This window comes from Eucalyptus grandis, chromosome 6, assembly GCF_016545825.1.
Source record: "Eucalyptus grandis isolate ANBG69807.140 chromosome 6, ASM1654582v1, whole genome shotgun sequence".
Classification (NCBI taxonomy): Eukaryota; Viridiplantae; Streptophyta; class Magnoliopsida; order Myrtales; family Myrtaceae; genus Eucalyptus; species Eucalyptus grandis.
The window spans coordinates 37,590,921-37,612,989 of NC_052617.1; the positions used below are offsets into that span (position 1 = coordinate 37,590,921).

The 22,069-nt window shown below is 38.0% G+C and overlaps 2 protein-coding genes and 1 long non-coding RNA gene across 5 annotated transcripts; all 3 read right to left on the minus strand.

Annotated features, from left to right (window-relative positions):
• Positions 1-584: 584 nt before the first annotated feature.
• LOC104449556 (pentatricopeptide repeat-containing protein At1g05670, mitochondrial) lies at positions 585-4,839 on the minus strand. 3 transcript variants are annotated; one of them, XM_010063740.3, is made up of 2 exons: positions 4,395-4,839; positions 585-2,336 (listed from the first exon to the last, which is right to left on the minus strand). In XM_010063740.3, exons 1-2 carry the CDS (start codon positions 4,397-4,399, stop codon positions 1,073-1,075), a joined length of 1,269 nt encoding a protein of 422 aa, XP_010062042.1. In that variant the 5' UTR covers positions 4,400-4,839; the 3' UTR covers positions 585-1,072. The 3 variants fall into 3 exon arrangements, with proteins under 3 accessions (XP_010062042.1, XP_010062041.2, XP_010062043.1); XM_010063739.3 differs by having other exon boundaries at positions 585-2,359; XM_010063741.2 differs by having other exon boundaries at positions 585-2,273; positions 4,395-4,531.
• Positions 4,840-5,977: 1,138 nt separating this feature from the next.
• On the minus strand, positions 5,978-7,089 carry LOC104449557. The gene is made up of 2 exons (XR_005552330.1): positions 6,996-7,089; positions 5,978-6,291 (listed from the first exon to the last, which is right to left on the minus strand). It is a non-coding gene; the product is annotated as an uncharacterized LOC104449557 (long non-coding RNA).
• Positions 7,090-15,895: 8,806 nt separating this feature from the next.
• LOC104449559 (peptidyl-prolyl cis-trans isomerase 1) lies at positions 15,896-17,430 on the minus strand. Its single transcript, XM_010063742.3, has 2 exons — positions 17,116-17,430; positions 15,896-16,381 (listed from the first exon to the last, which is right to left on the minus strand). Exons 1-2 carry the CDS (start codon positions 17,323-17,325, stop codon positions 16,073-16,075), a joined length of 519 nt encoding a protein of 172 aa, XP_010062044.2. The 5' UTR covers positions 17,326-17,430; the 3' UTR covers positions 15,896-16,072.
• Positions 17,431-22,069: the final 4,639 nt, after the last annotated feature.

Genomic DNA, 22,069 nt, shown 5'->3' on the forward strand with positions numbered 1-22,069 from the left:
AAATGGGAACCCGTCGTCATTTTCCTTTTTTCTCCTAATTTGCTAACGTGGGCAGAAGAGAACTGTAGTCGTTGACTCTTTTGGATTCGGACAGAATACCCTTTCTATTGCCTTAGGAAAAACTTTAATTAAAGATTCGAAGCGGAGCAATTTTTTTAGAAGATAATTCAAAGTGCACTTTATAATTTATATAAAGCCCTAACATCACCTGAACTTGCCGATCATATCAGACCTTTATTTGTGATTGACAATATTTACTCTAGACTCTCTTTTTTTGTGTATAAGATGATCTCGCTTTAATTCCTGATTTAAAATTTTCTCATTATTTTATCATAGACCATAAAGTGAAATCTCTATTACGCACGTCAAGATCTCAGTAATTGATCGAGATATATTTAAAAAGCCTCGTACCAGAAACATATAATGAAAGTTAAAGAAATGGTCTGTCGGCCCTCGTAAAGCTCTGCAAGAACAAGTGCTAACCGTCTTTTAAATCGCGGTCCGAGCCGAGACTTAATAAGACTGGAGATTTCTCCATTATTGGTCACTTATTATCCCTTCATTCTCGGGCGTTGGAACAGCTATATTAGGGAAGAATGTCTCTATATAGTCTGAGACCCCGTGAATACAGTGACCAGACAAAAAACAAGTTACTGCAAAACTTGCTAAAAAGAAAGAGAGAGGCATGACAGATACAATGTCACGTTTCCGTACAATGGTAAATTCCACAAGAAAACAGTTCCTAACAAGTGAAGCCAGCTACGTCGTTAATCCAACCACAGCATCGTCCAAGGCGATGCCAGCAGGAAATGGACAAAGGGACCGCATGGTGGAGGTCCTTCAGAGCAGCTGCCCGCATCTTCTTAGGCTTTCACCTGCCCATTGTAGCTGCCACCCCATCATACGGTTGCCTCATCCTACTTTCAGGGTTGCTTGCTCCCGAGATATTGTTGTCTTGCGGCTTGAATGCAAATGGTCAGGTGTTCTCCAGACAAAGCACTTTCATATTTCTTGTGTCGATAGAGAGAACATGAAAAGCGATAGAAAGAGTGAATAAACTCGGTTATTCTCACTAACCAGCCTCCGAATTCAACCGTGTCTTGGCGAAGCTGCTTGCCAAATCTTGGGCCAGACATATCTCACCCATCTTCTTAAGAGTTTTCACAACTCCCCAGTGAACTCTGAGGTTCGGTTTCAGACCCTTCTCGATCATTTCAAGCAGGATCTTTTGGGCTGTGATAGTGTGTCCTTTCTTTAGATGAAGCCTTGCAAGCAAGCTGTTAGTTTCATTACCTGAGTGGTTAACACGCGAGGAAACTGCATATTTGTAGGCTTCATCGTGTTGCTCCCGGTGAAAATAACCCTTGATAAAGGCAGTATGCGTTGTGATACGAGGTTCTATCCCAATCAATGCCATTCGATCAAGTAACTGGGTTGCGACATTCATCTTCCCCTCTCTAATGTAGTGATTAATCAGTATCTCAAAAGTCAAAGCGTTGGGAGGGCAATCTGTCCCTTCCATTTCTTCAATCAAATGGATTGCTTCGCTCAGTTTGCCATTCCGACACAAGCTACTGACAAAGTAATTATAGATACTGGTAGTTGGCCCCAAGCCTGCTTGCTTCATCTCATCAATCATAGCTTTCACTTCCTCAAAATCACACCTACGACACTTCTCCCTCGCCATAATATTGTAGTACGAAGCCTTTACTTCTGTAATTTGCATTACATACTTCACCGTCTCAAAGGATCCCAAATGACTAAGCATCTTGATCAAAGCAAATATCCCAGAATTACGACATGAACCCCCGACTTGATTCAGGACTTTTATTGTCTTGTTCACAGGATCCATTTCTGAAGACCTTAAGACAGTTAGGAATGTAAAAGCCTTTTCTGTAAGGCACACTCCATCCAAAGAAAATTCCTTCAAGAGGAGAAGCATGGTATCATAATCTTCAAGTCGTCCACAATTATCAATGACCAAACTACAGATGTCAGAATTACAGCCAAGGTCAGGCCAGGAGTTCTGAGTCCAGCGAAAGAACCGCAAAGCAGAAACCTTCTTACTGTTTATGGTTCGAAATATCCATCTAATCGAAGAGCGAGATGGCCTTACATTCATCGCATCCAACTTCACTTCCAAATCATCTGGGCAACTTTTAATCAACTCCACAATCTGCCGTGATTGCTTCCTAGTAGCATGTAGTTGATAGCTGGTATGACTTCCAGAAACTTCATTTGACAACGCCTGTAGGTTTGATGTAGAGTAAAACCTATACAAATTCAGCTTGTGAGGTCTCATAATCCGGAGATTCAGCTCTGTACTTCTATAAATCCTGCAACAATTGATATGTGAAACCTGGCAATATTGAAAGAGAGAGCGCTGTATTACACATAGAAGACAGCTTCTGAAGGGTTTAAGGAATATATCATACACAGATCTCATAGATATTTTGCAATAAAAGAGGTAATTGGCACATAGATGTTCTCAACTTTCTCGTTAATATGAAAAGAAACCTTGACTACAGTAACCCTTGTCGATATAACCCACTAAGGACAATTATGTTGTCGCTAGACTTCAGCAGATACAAATAAGTACGCATGTAATTTTCATGTCCAATTATGGTGGCACTTTGGTGGTCACACTTGACATATGTCTTCACAAGCATTCAGGGACTTGTTTTGAGCACAAATTTTTTTTTTTTTTTTTTTTTTTGGTAAGGCTTGTTTTGAGCACAATTTAACCTCTTTAAAAGTGCTTTTTACGATTCTTGCTTTATAGAGTGCTTTATGAAGGAAAATATAATTCTTATCATATTAGGAGGGCTTGAGGTGGCAAAATTGACACTGTGCTTAGTCGGAGAACACACTAATATGAACAGAACCACCCTTCCACTTTCTTATTCTTTATCCTACTCATGTTGTTTCACACCAGATATCAAATACAGATGCTGGTCGTCCACCAGATTTTTTCTTGCAGAGAAATCATCTAGTCAATTTTTATAAATCTGTTTCTTGGCACTTGAGAGACAGATCTTTGCTTCCTTTTGAAAATTTCATATATTATCCAGAGCCTATGAGTGGGAGTCTGCTTAGACACAGGAATATCATGATAAAGTAGAAATTTTTCACTCAGAAACCCAAATAGTCGGTGGCTGCTGTATGATTAACTTGCCATAGTAGATTGGCAGTTCTTTTTCTAAAAATAAAAGCCAAGGAAATTCGAGGAAATAATACACAGACAGATCAGTCCAAAAATTATATTGGGAAAGTACCTCACCCTTGTATTTCCCGTGTGGTAACCAAAAATAATGTAACGTAGTGTGCAAATTATCATGAAATTCATATTGTGAAAATATGAAATTTGATGTTTAACGCAAATTACACCCTTAAGGATGATTGCATTTTGATTCGTAACATTAAGAGCAATCAGGAAGCTAGCATAATTAACTTGTGAAAAGTGGTCACAAAAAATAAAGCATGAATATTTAAGAAAAAGAGTCACCGCACTCTTTGTTTTCGCGAACTGAATTTTTTGCCTATTTTCTTTATGCTCTATTGAAGACCTCTTTCAAATTCATAGACAAAATGACATGGCAAGTATCCTTGGAGTTGATGAATAGGACAAATTCTTACTTTGCCTGGTGATAAGCAGGTCAAACTACTTAGGAACGTGACCTGGTAACCCACCAATTTACAGTGGCAGCCAAGTCATGTAAACCACATGAAAAAAAAAGAGTACAGAACATTGAAACACACTTCAATGGCAATTTCAAGATGCTTAGGTACATAAGGGATCAGATAAATGTGAATGCAAACAGCAGATACCCGATGAAAACCCAAATCTCAGACTAACTCGGGCAGAACAATTGCAACTGTCGATACGAGGATACAGAGACAGAGCCCAGCGTGACATAAACAACGGCAATGTCAGCCAGTACTGCCGTGTTTAAATCTAATTCCACATAAAAGGGACGGCTCAGTCACATAGATCAAAAAGCACCTCAAAGCATTGCAGAATAACACTCTTTACATCCTCCATTAGAAACTTGCCCATCTCCAAGTTCTTTATAGACTTTCTTTTTACCACAGCAGACATGAAGGAGTCGCACAAAATGTGGGTGCTACTGGAAAAAAGGAAGCACAAACTCAATCTGGAACACCACAAAAACACGCAACTTTCCAGCATACTATGTTGGTGTCACCCGTTACCCATTGAGGACCGGTCCTTATACGTGACCCTGGAGATCCTTAATCTTTATTCTCTCGAAGCAAACAAACATCAGAGCCCAACAAAACCAACCATTCACGGGACGCCACGAGATTGAAGTACACCCAAAACAAGCACCGATAAACATTTCGAGGAAAAAAGGGGGCTGAAAAAGAGCGGTTACCTCATGGATCCGCCCAACCGAGTGCAAACCCAAGACGCCCCAATTGTCAAACGGAGCCTCCGAAGCCTTATCGAACTCCGCCACCTTCACGGCGGCGGCCGGGGCTCGTCCCGCGGCCCGGCTCGCCTTCCTGGCCAGAGCCCCGAACTTGATTACCGCGTCCGACATTTTTTTCGTATCGGCCGGAGGGAAGGATGGTCGAGACGGACGCCGAGTCTTTCCCGGGAGAGCTCGATTCGTGAAGCTGGTTCTGCGCGGAGCGCTTCGCCGCCCCCGCCGCCGCCGGCCTAATTCGATGGCGAGCGGAATTGAAGCCGGAGGCGATTTGGGGATTCGGCCATCATCTTATGCTCTCAATAGCCGGAAGCAGTGAGGAGGGATGCTACTGCTCGCAGTCGCGCTCGTCGCTCGCGGCACTTTCGCTTTGAGGCACGCTCCATTTGGCTTCGCCTCCCCGTTGGATTTATATTTCTCAACAGATAAACGAAGAAAATTATAGGAAAATGTGAATTTGGCAAAAAATAAAAATAAAAATAAATTAGAGAAAGCGTTTAAATTTATATTCTATCGTCTTTTGATTTTCATTAGATTAATGTCACGAAAAATGCTAAACAAATTCATATGTGAAAAAAATTATTTTATATTAATTTTTTACTATCAAAAATAATAAACCGATATACATATGATAAAATTACGCCGATTAATTTTTTACCATAAAAAACCTTAAACTATGACATTTGTAATAAATTATCACTCGTTAATAGACCCGTTAAACGGGTGGGTCGGGTCGGGTTTGGGTCGGGTCATAAATGGTCCGACCCAAATCGACCCATTTAACCCGTTTATGACCCGTTTATTGCAATGCAAAAATTTTCACCCATATCCGATCCGACCCATACCCAATCCATACCCGACCTATTTAACTAAACTTAATTTATTATATATATTTAGAAAAATGATATTGCTAAAATAATTTTATAAAATACAAATTTAATGGAAAATTTTTATAACTTTTAAAATAATTATTTTAAAAAATCGAAGTTTAATTATTTTTATTTTTTAAAATAAAATTTTAATCATTTTTATTTTTTAAATATAATTTTTCTTTTTTTCTTTTTTCTTCTTCTTCTTCTTTGGCCGGCTGCCGGCCACGACGACGGCTGGCAATCGGTCACAAGCGAGCCTCAAGCTTGCTCGACGAGCTCTAGAGGATATATATATATATATTATGTAAGTATTCTTACAAGGGTTCCAACGTAAAAAGTGAAACCAATCTATCTTTCTCTAGTATCATTTTTCCAATTGGCCAAGTGACCAATTTTTCTAAAGAATTTTTTTTTTTTATAGATGGAATGTGTCTCAATGGATGTAAGAATTTAAGGAATATTAGTGCAGTACTTTGATAGTTGAGCAAGTGTCTATAGATCTTCATGAGCCCCTTTTGCCGAGAGCATTGAACAAATGACTTTGATGCAACATTCTCTACAGGTGCCACCTTTATGCCTAGACTGATTTTAAGAGGTCACAAGTATTGAAATTTGCCACTGACCCACACTCCGTCAAGCATAAAGGAATCCCAGAAGGATCTCATAATTGAACAGCTCCTATTCATTGCCAATCTCTCATCACTGATACAATATCCGCACACAGCAGAAGCAAAATATACATCAAACAAAATGAACACATGGTAGACTCAAGACTAAAAGATTTCAATCTGACTTAAAACAGGGGTACATCATATGCTGATTATTTATGAAAACTCATATGTACTCAGAACTCCATGAAGCCTCTGCTGCATCATCTTCACCGTAAGCATCATCCAGTTAAGACCCTTTGGGATTCTATAATTCCAGCCTTCATCCAGTTGATTTTCCTTCCCTTTGCAGGCTTGAGATTCCTGCAAGATACACCAACAGATTCAGCAGAAAGAAAGTTGAGGTTAAGGCAACCAAACTACAATCTTTTTGCAAAATGGAAGGTTGCACTAGACCCAGACGACATACCCATCTATGAAGTCAAAAGAACTCTTAAATTCATTAGGTAGATTGACAAGGGAGAAATCTCCAAAGGGAAATCTTCCCTAGTAGGCAATGTTGTGGATGCAGAATGCTACCCGGAATCAAGTTTATCTACTGTTGCATGTCCAGACTATCTAACAAAAAAATGTGTCATAAACAATGAACTATAAGATGAAAACTTACCTTGGCATTTTTGTAAAGCCCTCGAGATTGGTACATTGTTTTGAGGTAGCATGGAAGAAGAGCAAAGTGTGCGAGTCATTGGCAATGAAGACAACATCTTCACCTGCTTGACGCACAGATAAAATTTAACTTTCAATCAGTATTTAGAACTGAAAACTGACCTTCAACGAAACAATGATAGAAAAAATTCCCACCACATGTCAACTAATTAGTTGGAGAAAACATAAATTAGAACAGGTTCAGGGTTCAGGATTGCATGTTATGAATCTAACATAAAGGGTAAAGAATGAGCTGCCGAAAAGAAGCTCTAACAACAGAGTGGAGGAATATGATGTCGAAAGAGCAATTTCTATTCACTAGAACATTGAAAAATCGCAGCAGTCATCAAATTCATCCTTACCTTCACTTAGAACATTCTGGGCCTAAGCTTGAGGAACCGCAACAACTCTCTATTCGCAAGATACCACCCGCTGCAACTCCACCGGATCCGGCTCCCGTAACTCACAAAGCGGTCACCACCAGCAGAGAGCGAACGCCCGTAAGGGAAATAAAAAATGAAGATCAACTGCAGTACATGGCTCTCCCGTAACTCACAAAATGACTGAACAAAGAGTATATTTTGATCCACACAGCCCTAGCAACAAATGGTTTTATCCGTTTTGAACGCACTACCGAATGCAGAGAAGAAGTATTGGAAATAAACCTGATCTTGTCCTTCTTCGTGCGTATCAGTTGATGAAGAATCCTTTCGCCGCTTCCATACAAACAGCGGAATAAGCACCAAAACGAGAAGCATTGAGAGTATGGCCACAAAGAGTTCCTCCAACTTCAAGTCCTAGAATTAAAACACACAAGGAGACCGAGACTAAGGAGACATAATCAGATGAATGCAAATAAAAACACCGGTACTTGTAATCATCATCCGATTGCAGAATTCCCCCAAAAAGTCCACGATTGCGTGTTGAGACGGAGTACCTGAACCGAGCGGCTCCATCCTCCGACGATGGATCCAAGAGCCGTTCGCGGCGAGCAGACGAGTGCTGCTTTTAGGGTTTTGCATATTCTGGATTCGATGTCGAATGAAGATGCCGATTGACGTGCTTCGCGAAATCGAGAGGAACGCCCTAGTCCAGCTAATCCGCGAGACTGATCGTGGCGCTAAAATTCACAATTGATTGAATGGACAAATTCCATACGGCTGCTGCTGGAAGTAGTCCCTCGACTCCCTCCCTCCTTCTTGGAACGGCCCGCTGGCCGATTAGCACGAGCGACCCTCCTCCATCCTCGCCGACCCGAACCCTACCGCTGGTGGTGACACTACGACGATTGAGTTGTCGAAAAACCTCGGCCACTAGAGATGGGCGTCGCCGCCCACGATGGGCGGTGGCAAGGCGACGATGGGCGGCGGCAAGCGGCGACGAGGCGATGGAGGTGGCAGCGAATCGAAAGCGAAGAGGGGGTCGTAGAATCGTCAATCGTGGGTGTGGCCTTCGTGGGTTACTTACTGGGTTTATTTTGATGGGTTGGTAAATGGGTATATAGTAGACCCATTTAAGACCCAGTCCGTTTATTTTTAAAACCCACGTGGGTGTCTTGGGAAAAAAAAGGCTGACCCATTAACGACCCATTTAAGCATAAATGGGTCAATAAATGGGTTTTCTACCCATTTAACACCTCTACTTACGACCCAATGACGGCTTCGTTGGTATCTCTAAGTTAAAAGATGAGCCGAACTTTAAGGATAATGGCCTACAAAGAAGTGCAGTCGTTATGATGGAATTAGCAACCCACAATACTTCCCTTTGGCCCATAATACTTTCAACAGCAACTAAATTATCTAAAGCTAAGAGAAAGCCCAATTGGAGTTGAATGAAGGTGTGACGGCTTAAGCATATCACAAGCTACATGTGTCATTTCCTTTTATACTCAATTATAATCACGCATACAGAAACATTACGAAAACATCACAATACATCATACAAGAAAGTTGACACATATATATTTTTCTTTATGCAAACACCAATACTTATTATCGAAACATATAGTTCTAGAACCTATGGTTTATGGACCAACTAGTACTACTATTCTCGTACTATTTCACAAGCAAGCCACCACCCAACTTAGAAGTTGATGGTCTCAAGCATCACTCCATCCCTTCCATCGTCATGTCCAATGGAAAATGAGGGTTGAGCCGAAGCTTAGGAAATGAAATCCCTAAGTCTTAAGATAGGAGATCATCTAATACTCAACTTGGTACTAAGTCAAACAACATGAATTCAAGGCAATACAAAATAACTATACAAGAATAAGTTTTCTTTCTTTTCTATCATAATATGCTAATAAGATATATTAACAACATTACATGTTCGTTCAGCCAAAAGTAAACGGATGCCATATTATAAGGTGCACCAATATCTAGTGATTCAATGCCATACACATGAATATACATAGGCAAGTTCATACTTGTCACACATTTCACCACCACACATAAGTGAATTCATACATGTCATGCATTTCACCACTACTATATATATTCCATACTTGTCATGAATCTCAACATCATACGTTCACATTGGTCATAAAAGTCATACATAGATAAGTTTATACGGATCATGAAGCTCACCAATACTTACACGGGTGATTTCATACTTATCACTGATTATAATCCATTTAAACTCATGAGACATCATGAATACTCCCGAAGCATACCAACGTGCTCTTCCCTTTTTTTAGTGTACAATTCCATTCACTTATGCCCCCTTCACCATCTAAAAGCCTATCATAAGCTGCCCCTTGTTCGGACCTTCTCGCCTCGATGATTACTCCCCTCTCTCATTAGACCAAGTCATTTTAAGCTCATTAGCTTTCCGTCTAGTTTGTCCCCAAACCACACCTCTTCCAAAGGGGGTCCCACTTTGACATCCTCAAATTATCTCATATGACCGATTGATGTAATATTGACAACTCATATAATCAACATTGTGAATATTGACAACTCAAATAATCAATACATAAACATTGACAATGCAAAGAATTGATCATTTGATTAATCAACAACACCTAACTAGTAATTCGATAACTTAGCCAAATTACAAAAATATCGCTTCCAAGTTCACACTAAAAAAATTGTCATCACATCTCAGTGAAACAATCAGGCACCCCTACCAAATCCATCAAACGCCTCATAAGTATGAAGCGAGCTTAGGGCCCATGACAAAATTTCTAGAATAGAAATCAATTTTTGGTAAGAAATTGATTTCTTGATTTCTATTCCACGGACAATTTTATGAGCAAAGAAACCCATTTGCTAATGACTCGATTTTTTTTATTTTTGGAATAGAAATTCGTTTGATAATAGAATAAAATTTCTATTTTTAGGAACATAAATTGATTAGATAACAATATAGGAAATCATCAAATACAAAATAATAGTCGAAATAATAGTAATACATTACAAAAGTTGAAAATACAATTTCATGGAATTTCCAGCATATTATGGTCTCTTGCTATTTTATTGGCAATAGTTTTCCTAAGCGTATTTATTTGGTTTCCATCATCAATCAATATATCGTTTGCAAGTTCATCTTGCATAAATTCAAACAAGAACTGCAGATCTCCATATAGGGAAATTTTTTTATCCATCTTGTCATAATCATGGATGTAATTATGGATGGCATAATATACAATTACAATATGTGCTTGCTTTCGAATTGTAAATGAGAACATGTGCCTCAAAATAGAAAAAAAATTCTTCAATGCCCCAAATAATCTTTCAATAACATTCTTTAGAGAAGAATATCTATAGTTGAACAATTCTCTTGCAGTTGTTGGTCGTTTCGTTATACCCCTATAATCATTTAAATGATATCGTTCACCTTTAAAATGAGTTAAAAATCCCAGAGTTGCTGCATAACCAAAATCCACAACATAGTATTTGCCTATAATAAGGTATTCATACATTGGTCATAATTTGTAACTATAAATATGATCATAAAAAAAAATATTCCTTAAAGGACAAGCAAATACCTAGTGGTGGTTGAGGAAATTCCAAGCGATGAGTCTCTAGTATTGCTGAAAGTACTCAACAATCGTTGCAGAGTCTTCCCAACCAGCATATATAAAGGTAAATTCCATATCAAATGAACAAACACACATCACATTATGAGTGGTAATGCATTTCCTATATCTAAATGAGATTTGCTTTGACACAAGTACAGAAGCATGAATATGGGTGCCATCAATATCGCTTATATAGCTCTATCATTTTATCAAAAACTAGTATTATATAATATTATCAACAAAATAAAATTGATGGTGTAAAGGAATATATGATAATTCTATCTTGAATTAACGTTTACGGTAAGGATCCATAAAAATCTCTTATGGGACAATATTAAAGGAATGTGGTATGATAACCTATTTTGCCAATTTGAGAACTGCTTGCAGTACTTTAATGAAGTATTTGATGATAGTTTGTCATGAACGTTGGATCTCACATAAATCTCTATTTGAGTTCTTGTGACAAATCATAGATAAGAAAATCCCAATTTGTTGATCTACCTCAATATATTGACTATCTTCCAACCAATCTTTTTCTTTCATTAAATCACAAAAGTTGAGAAAGACATGTCTCTCCATTCTAAAAACTTCATATACTCTATCGGAATGCTCATAAAGAACCTCCCTTATCTAGTGCTATTCTGATAATAAGTTGTCCCTAATAGGTTATCTCATGTGTAGGGATATATCCACTATAATAGTGGCCAACCATGCCATCGGTATATCAAAATTAAAATCATCAAAATTCTGCTCAATTGATTTAACTGATACTACTTGACCATTATACATGCTACGTTTACACCCATTCATATTACCTATATCATCACACAAAATAAGAATATAAACTCATTAGATAATGACTCCAATAGTAATCAACAATAGTGATAATGTCATCATAATTGCAACTTAAAAATATAAATAAACAAAGTCTCAAATACATAAGTCATAGAATGAGATTAAGCCAAATATAAATCTATAGCATGTTTCTTAACAACTACTTAAAAAGATTCAAAAAGTCCACATCTTCTTTCAAGTAGAGAAATGATAAAAGCCTTTCTCTAAGTAGCATTAAGGCATGCCTAGTTCACAACTTTACTGTAAATATTCTGCTCCAAGTCAAGCATGCCATTTAGAATGGCAACCACAACTCCTATGAAGTAGGGGTCTATAAAAGGTGGGGCCTATGAGGTTACGAAGCCACTTGTTGATTGGGCCGTCCTAAATTTGATCATTTCTTGAATGGCTTTGTAAGTGCCATTAACACTACAATTGTTACTTTTTCTTCTTCTCTTGGAATTTGGTGTCCTATTTAACTTGTGCTTCTCATGAACTGAGGTGGTAGCACGTTAGATGTTAAAATTCCCTCATCAACGTAGTGTTCATTAGATTCCTCCTAATAAACTACCGTAGCACCACCACCATTATCGCCACTAACACCATTATCTTCTCCTTCTGACACCACTAAGTCTTCTGTATTTCCTATTACATACTCTCTAGTAGCATATAAATCACCAAACACAATACAAAGATTTGGATATTTAGGAAACCCATCATTCTTGAATTTAGCCCATTCACCATAATTCTACAAATTTCATAAAAATGACATATATAATTGAAGCTTACATCCACAATAAGAAAAAATGGACCTAAGTAAAGTGATACATTGATGTGAGAATCTTATACACTTGGATCCTCCATAACAATCGTTTTATTTACATTATTTCATCCAAATCCAAATTGTGAAAGAAGCTTCTTAAAGCTACTGTACCGCTTCTTTAGTTTATTCACCTCATTCTTCAATTTAATTACATTTGTAGAAATTAATATAGGAGAATAAAAGAGAGCGATGTAGAAATTGACAGAAGGAATGAAGAGAACGTGTAAACCGATTGAACTAATAGGGCTAGGATTTGATCTTCCTAGTTAAGAGTTCCCCTAATTGAGCATATGCCTATTTCAATGGCCAGGATACATTATTAATGAACGGCGACGATTAATTGTGAACTAATTGGAGTTTTCTCTCTATTTTATTTTATTTTATTTTTAATGATGTATCGACTAAAAATCATGTGTCAACATATCCAAATTAATTCACAAGTAGCTTGAGCCATAACTCTGTATTATGATTCCGCACTGGATCTAGCCACAACATTTTGCTTCTTACTCTTTTAAGATACTAGGTTTTCTCCCACAAAAGTGCAATAACCCAATGTAGACCTTTTATCTGTAGGAGACCCAGCCCAATCAGCATTTGAAAACACTTCCACTCTTCTGTGACCATGATCACCGAAGAAAAGACCACGACTTGGAGTTTTCTTCAAGTATCTTAAAATTCTGATTACAGCATCCCAATGAGAGGTATGAGAAGAAGACATAAATTGACTTACAACACTCACAGAAAAGGAAATATCGGATCGAGTGACAGTTAGATAATTCAATTTTCCAACAAGCCTTCGATACCGTTTTGGATCATTTAATAGTACATCTTTTGGGTAGAACGGCCATATCATTTCTCCTCTACTTTAAGAGTTGGGGTGCAACATCATGCAATTGTAAACTAAAGACAAACCAATTCTCGGCAAGTACATCATCTAGGTACGTTAAAAAGTTCTTTCCCCTTTTGCCAAAACATTCTAAATCAAAAAAAAAAAAAAATGTCTTTGCTCATCCAATTCGGATCCTGATTCCACGCAAGCATAATTTTGTATTTCACCAAGTCACCAACATGATAATACATGGTGTCGCGACCAATTTTTCTGTTTGGACCACCTAGGGTTTGGCTAATGGATTATTAAGTCTAGACTTAATTCGGGCTCTCCCAAGCTCATACCAATTCGCGACTTAAGTTCAAGTTCTTAACATGCAATTGATTTTTTAATCATGAGTCGCCACTAATCTATTTTTTTGGTGGGTCGATTAGAAACCAAGTAAAGTAACGGGAGTTTCACTTTACTCCTACGAACTGCAGACTATGGGACGGGACTGATTACATTAGATTCCTCTAATGCCCTTTCGGTACCTTTCTTTTTATTTTGAAAAATGTTTGGCAAGCAGTTTTGATTGATTTTAATTCATTAACATATGAAGTGATCATGCAGGTGCGCAAACCACCAATTTAACACTCAAGAAAGTAAATGAATAAATTGCAGGACTTACCTCATAGCAACGAAAGCATTTGCGTTGTTAGTTTAGAATTCACATCAATGATCCTAAATATGATTTCTAATTAACACGCAATTTTTGTTTTGTTTTCACTTAATTAATGAAAATCATGCAATATGCAATGCATGCCACTAATTTAACATGAAATGATATGACATGGCAACATGACTTAGTTATATGACCTAAGCAATATGACATAACTAAGCATATAGTCTATCCTAAGCATGAGATGATTTATTCTAAATAATAATTTTTTTTGTATTTTCTATGAGATTCGAAATTAAAGAAATGCAACATTTAAATATGCAATCTAAATTAATCTAATAACCTAATTCTAATGACATGTAATTTATAACTAAATAGGCCTAGCAAAAATACTAAATGACATGCATCCCAGTGAATCTAGCCCTAATGACGTGCATATAACATTTTTTTTTTTTCCTAAAAGAATGCATTTTATCATAAATAATTAAACTAATTTAACCTATGACATTTTTTTATTTTTCAAAAATTCATGATAAATGGAATGCTTTGCCCAAATATGCAAATAACCCTAAAGCATGTGATATTATATCTCAAATATATCTCAAGATAAATAAAAACGATCAAATCCATTCAAAATTACCCCAAAAAGCGACATCACATATCGCCGATCAAGGATAATGTTAGTAAAATTGATAATTTGATTTTTTAAGCCTTAAAGATCAAAACATCAATTTTATTCTCGTTTAATTAATTATTTCATCTAAAACCTTATAGATGAAATAAAAACCCCTACGGACAAGGACGGGTGATACGTTGAGATTTTCAATTATGCATGTAGAGAAATAAACAAAGAAACCAAGATATAAAAATAAAATAAGATAAAATAATCCGGCCTAATAAAATAAAGCAAATCTACCTAATTCGATTTTTTTCTTTTTTTAATAAAAGAAAATCTTGACCACCGGTTTGGGACTCCGGCGAAGGGTTCCGGCGAGGGAGAGCTCGTCGGCTAGGGTTCCGGCGAGGGCAAACCGGTGGCGGAAGAGCTCCGGCAACAAGAGGAACGGCGGAGACCGGCGTGGGGGACTCGCGGGTCACTGCCAATTGCGAACAGCAAGTGCTGTGCAGGGGGTTCGGCTCCGAGCGGCGTCGCGGGAGGAAGTCGTGCACGGCGGTCGTCGGCGCTGGGTCGCAGCGAGGGAGCCGGAGGCGCTGCAGCAGAGGATGGAACGGCTCGGCAGGGGCGGCTCGGCGTCGACTCGGGCTCGGGCGGAGCAGGAAAAGGCGGAGTGGCGGTGCTGCTCGTGGAGGCGGTTCAGCAGGGGAGCTCGGGAGGCTCGGTGGTGGCCGGCAGGTTTCGGTCCGGCAGGAGACGCAGCGGAGGTGGTGCAGACCGAGGACCAGCGATGCAGGGACCGGCAGTGCAGCAAAACCCTCGGAGAAGATGAACAGTAGAAGTCTTTTCAGTTTTTTCTTTTTTCTTTTTCTCTTTCCCCCTCTGCTGCACGTCCCTTCTCTCTTTTCCCTTTTTTTTGACTTTTTTTGTGTTTCTTTCCTCGACGAACCCTAGAGAAGCTCCCCTATGACCGTATGTATCAATAGTGTGGCCTCCCTCAAACAAATTGCACGTGAGGTATTATATAGGTCTAAAAAATGTATCTCTACGGTATATATTTTTTCCTTTTTGTTCACGCATGATACCCCTAAATATATCGTTGAAATATATCCACCTCAAGAATATTCCTTTTGTATTTTTCACATATTCTATCCAAAATTTTCCTTTTTTGCTCGAAAATACATCCTTCGGTGTATATTGCCTAAAAATATGAAAAGTTTGAACGGAATATGTGAAAAATCTTCCCCGCACCGGCAGCCTAAAATAAAACAAAATGAAAATAAAATGCTTCTAAACTATATGCCATGTCTTTTTTTTTTTTTATTTTAGTAAAAATTAACCCAAAAATTGTGCAAAAATTTAGGTGTCAACACATGGTATTCAACAATTTATGTTCCAAACCTTGTCAAAAGTTTCCCTCTTGCAAGGCAAGTAAATGTTTCACCTTATTTTCAGCCAAGTAATACGATATTATCCCATTGAAAACGAAAAACGGGTGAGATCTTCTCTTCTTTTCAGGAGTGCACGACCAAGAAGTAATCAAACCTCAAATGAGCACATACAAAAGATCGACAACATTGAACACTTCATAGGTGACACTTTTTATTATACAAAGAAGCCATTGTGTGTGAGAGAGAGATCTCTATTATTATGGCTCAAGGAAGCTGGCCGCAATTAGCAACCACGACGGGCTTGGATGTGCGACCGGAGGAAGACCCAACCTTCTCGATGGCCTTGACCACTTCCATTCCCTCCACCACCTTCCCAAACACCACGTGCTTCCCGTCGAGCCACTCCGTCTTCGTAGTGCATATGAAGAACTGGGACCCGTTCGTCCCTGGCCCTGCGTTGGCCATGGACAGGATCCCCGGCCCCGTGTGCTTCTTTATGAAGTTCTCATCTGCAAACTTCGCTCCGTATATGGACTCCCCTCCAGTCCCATTCCCGGCGGTGAAGTCACCTCCCTTACATGAAAGATATATGAAACATTCAGAATATTCTCCAGATTTAAAAATTATTAGGTCCGAGAGGAATCGAATTCCACCAACTAAGGAAATGAATCGTTGGCAATAACCACTTTACAAGCTTCTTGTATCTCTATAGGCGCTTGGACCCTATCCCTTAGCCCGTGAGCTAACCTCATTGGCTCTCTAGGATTCATCCTAATTCACCACTCACAAAAGGAAAAGAGCTTTAAGATGGGTTGACATGCACTTTCGCGGGATGAAAGACACGGCACGATGCTCCACTAAAATTAATTTACAAAATCACTAAATTTAACCTCTGAAATATTCTAATCGAGAATTAAATATGACTTTCTCAATCCAATTTTCAACTTTGTTAATAGATCATATGAGTTTTGTTACTCAATCCCGCCAGGGCTATCTATCTCATCATCTAGTCTCCTCATATCGCGGAACGTTTATTAGTGGTACCTCGATCACTCATTTAATTCTCAAATCACATCAATTGGACAGTCTTATCAGCATACTCCATAGTCAAACTTCCTTTCGATGACTTCTCTCGATCATATTTTGCTCCCAAGTGTGGGGTTATTCTTTCCCGTACGAAATCACAGCAAACCATGATCTTACATTTCCACCATCTCATTGACGGGCTACGAAAATTTAGACAAATTGAAAATCACGATAATCAACGCATCCAATACGAAAATGAAAATCGAGATGTTGGAAGTAACCTGGCACATGAAGCTAGGTATGACCCGGTGGAACTTGGAGCCCTTGTAGTGGAGCGGCTTCCCTCTCCTCCCGACCCCCTTCTCGCCGGTGCAGAGCGCCCGGAAGTTCTCCGCGGTGCGCGGGGTCGTGTCCGCATACAGCTCCATCACGACCCGCCCGGCAGCCGCCCCGCCGATCGTCATGTCGAAGAAGACCTTCGGGTTCGGCATGGTCAACACGGATCAACAGGTAGAGAGTTCGAGATCGAGAGTGCTGTGGACGGATGTTCTGCGGAGGCGTGGTGGCGGAGGCGTCGATATATAGGAGCGGGGGCGGACGAAGTAAGGGGAGAATATCTGGAGGGGAGCAGGCTGGCGCGTTGGAAGCGGACGCGTGTCGAGCGCGAATTGGGCGGCGGTGGGTCCTGTCGGAAAAGCAGCTGCGGGAGATGGACGCGACCATCTCCTCGACTACAAGTGGTTGATGGACGAGGAATAAAAATCGATTGGGAGGGTGGACCCCACATTTGGGGGAATTATTATCCACTAAAGTGCGAAACGGACGTCGAGAGAATTTTCGGGAATTTTAAAATTTGTTTAGAGGGATCTTTGTAGATTTGAATTTTATTGGCAAGTATCTTCGGAGCATTTGCTAAATACCTCGGTAAAGAAAAATTGCTTCCTTCCATGCAGTCTCTTTCTAACACGTCAAAATGGTTCGTAAACATAGTGCTTAACCCATATGAATGTTAATAGGTTATGAATATATTAGTTTTATTGGTAAATGTGTCATAAATGAATTTAAACACAATATGAGTATTATATGAATTATAAATTGACTATAAATTAGTCGTATATAGGTTTACAATTAACTTAAACATAACTTATTCTTATGACTCTCTCTTCAATCTCTCTCACCTTACTTGATCTCGCACTCACCCACTTGCACTCTTATCTTAATTTGACTATGACTTTTCATAGATTAGGTTAAATTTGTATTACGTGGAAATTGATCAAAATGAATTAAATAGGTTTATTTGGGTCGGACCATTAATTAGCCGACCCACTGATTTGATAGTTTTACTTGTGTTATGCTCACAAGCAAAAAATTACTTATTCAGTAGGATTAATTGAGACCATTCTATGTTTTACCGTCTCAAACGCTACATTTCTATCATTTGGTTTTCATTTAGGAACACGGATTAAAGTATGACTTTTAAAGCTTGAAAAGGTTTTAAGTTTTGGCGACAAGATCAATAATACCTACTTGAAAAATATCGGAAGAAGAAAAAGACCTCTAATGAGCACATTTTTTCAATCGGAATTGTAAGCAAAAGCTGTCGGGATGCACATATGAGATTTAATCAGTGCATCTTGTTGTTTGGCAGAGGTGGTTGGTTCAATGTTTATTATGAGTGAGTCATTCAAGTTTTTGAAGATATAACATGCTAGAGATGAACGCGGCCTACAAACAACAAATTATTTGATGGAGTGAAATTATATATATGATGAGTTGGATTTTCATAAACATCAATCAACATATCTATTTATTTATCTATCTACTTTAGAAAAGGCAAAAATTAGAGGACATTGACACTTCCATCATTATTCGATAACATAGATTATTATTTTCTACTTTAATATGAATATCTTATTCGGATAATCCACATGCAACTTTTTCTTTTATTATTAGCATATTCCATCAACTTGAATTAATGGAAAGATGGTATTGAAAACTTTTATATAGTCTAGGACTAAATTGAACATTTAAATATAATAGCAATATTGTAATAGGTGAAAAGTAGTAGTGTGGTAACAAAAATATTCATTGAAAATTCCTCATTAAGCCACATCATCCCATTAGTGTTCCCCATCCAATCCTTTAGACTACGTTTGGTAATCAAGATAAAAGTGAACTAGAAAAAAAATTATGATATTCCTTTACCCAAAAATAAAATAAAATTTATGATATTCTGTGTTTTTTTTTTGTGTCCAAAACAAGATAAAATCATATATAGACGTGATATAATCCAGATAAAAATATATTACGGGGGAGATAGGACAAAGGTCGATAAGATTTTTTTATATCCATGATATAAAAGATATTTATCTCAAATAATATACTTCTCAAATTAAAAAAATTTAAAAAAATTAATATAAAATGTTATTTAGATTCTAATATAAAAAAGAAGATTCAAAATAACAAAAAAGATAATAATGGACAATTTTGTTGTTGATTGATTTCTATTTTCAGTGATATATTCTTATTTCTTTCTATTCTATAATATATGCTCTTTTAATACATTTATATAGTATCTATATTTATTAGGATTAATACAATGAAAAATTTCAAATAAGTATACTTATGACAAATTTACCTCAAATTAATTTTGGATTGTCAAAAACCCTAAATTGGTATACATATGATAAATTTATTTCAAACTAATTATTTAGTCACCAAAAACTCACAACTGATACAAGCACGACACAATTACCCTCGGTTAGCTTCCTTCAAGTTTTACCATGAAATTACCAAATTTGATGACACCTCACAATAGCTCGGTCGACGGGGCAAGTTCACGTGGAAATTCATAACACTCTCTCCCAAAGCACTCTAATCCTTTTTCATCTTCCTCTTCATCGAGCATGCTCCTTTATTATCATCTTTGATTTCGTAATTATGCGTTGGAACTCGTTCAAGCACACAACAATCTTCCCGCTTTTGATTTCTTTTTCCAAGCTTGTTTGGCTAACTCATCCGGATCACTATATTAGGATGTTCAATGGCTTCAATTGAAAGTGATTTGAAGGTGAGCATGTCATCTTCCAACTCTATCAACTAAGTTTGTTGAAAGATGATCTGGGATTTTTCGTACTTTGAGGGAGATGTAGAGTGAACCATATTTGTTTTCAGATTATGGCTAACTGGGGCAGGGGGAGAGTTATGAACCTTTACGTGGATTTGCCATGTCAATTAAGCTATTGTCATATGCCATCTAGTTCAATAACGATAAAATTTGACAAAAACTAATAGAGAGTACATGTGTATGTGCACTAATTTGGGGTTTTTGGTAATCCAAAATTAATTTTGAGTAAGTTTGTCATAGGTGTATAATTTAAGATTTTCCGTGATACTAATCCTATTTACTACATATTTTAGGTATTTTAGGTAAATTAGTATAGTTCGAAGGGAAAGAAATACAAAAAAAAAAAAAAAAAAAAAAGAGAGAGAGAGAGAGGAAAAAACATTAAAAAATAATAATTAGTAAACAAAAATGAAATAGAAGACCCCTGATTTTAACTAAACATTTTCAAACTTGAAATGGATCTTTTAATTCACTTCATCTCCATCTTTTCCTTTGGTTCATATTGAAGCTTCACAATTCCTCCATAATTCTTTCTTCACGTTAAAGCTCCACGAAAGCATGAGAAAGTCAAAGCTTCTTCTCATCCATAACTCTCTAATCAACGTAAAAAATCCGCAAAACTAGCAAATGAGTCGAAACTCCTATTTTTCATATCTTTGTGGTTCATTTTGAAGTTTTACAAAAGTGGCAATAGATTTAATGCGCCGTACTTTTTGGAATCACAAAAATGAATAACAATGTCTTCTCTCTTTGCATTTATTCTCAGTATCAAATCTTTTTAAGATGCATATCGTACAATAATTATGAATTAATTGATGAGTTATCTTCATGCATTTGAAATTTCTCTAGCACTGAATCCTGAGAAATTTTTACCATTTCCGTTTGTACCTTTTCATGTTTATTTACATTGATATGTCGTTCAATATCAAACAATAGATATGACAAAGTATAAAATAGACAGCTTTGTTACTATGATTCATCATATAGTGGCTAAAATATCGCAAAATCCATAGATTTTATATTATATCTTTATCTAGTCTTATCCGATCAAAACTAGCTTTAATATATGTATAGAGTTCCTCTTTATACCCACCGTAAAAGGAACAAAACAATATGAAAGGTTTCTTGCTACTTCAAAGAGGAAATTTCTTGGCTTGACTTGCGTCTTTAGCTCCGTTGCTATTGCATCCTTCCTGAAGATTATGCCCAGTCTAAACGTGTTCGTTAAGCTAGTGCCCTAACAACCACCTAGATAGTTAAATTAGTTGCAATGGGTCAAGTGTCTTCTACGAAGTTGTGACTTTGATTTCTATTGTGAGCTAAAATTTGAATTGGTTGTCTTGCGTTACCCAATAGCGATATGCCTTGTGGGGGAAGACGTCTTGACTTCTAGCATCTCAATGGAGCTGTGGTAATAAGCTTGCTAGCTTCAAATCTTTTAGGCTGGAGTAGCTATGTGTCACGAGCTGATTGTTTGGAATCATAGCAAGTATGGCACACTTATGATAACATTCAAAGGGAGTGTCTAGACCCGATTGCTAAGACTGAGCATGGTCTTGATAAGTCCAATCTAGCATTTAACCTAGGAACCAACCTGCATTATTGGTCCTCAATTTTTGAGATGGAGAACCGTTGAATCTGGGACCGAGAACAGAATCAAACCCTATAGTTTTAGTCCAGTTCTTAGATCAACTTGCTTAGGGGTTCTAGGGACATACCCAATCCTCTAAGGAACTGGACCAGGACTTGTCAATGGCCCGGTCTAGATGCTCACCCCCACGGTCGCACCGCCCCTGCTTTTCTCCCTAATACGAAAAAGAGTATCATGAGGCCCATGGGTGGGAGAATGCATGGGCAGACCTGACCCATAGTCCAGCTCAAAACCAGTCAACGTGGGCCGGGAACAAGATCTAGTCCGGCCCAGCACCACCCGCTTCGCGCCAATTTTTTTCGTTCAACAAACAAGGACTCCCGGGTCATACCATGTTGGCCTGGTCCTGACGTCGACTCGACCCGGACAACAATGGAGCCAAATGGAAACGACTTCCCGATCGTCAACTAAACCACCTAATTAGCAGTCAAATCACGACAGCTAAGCTTATATTTTA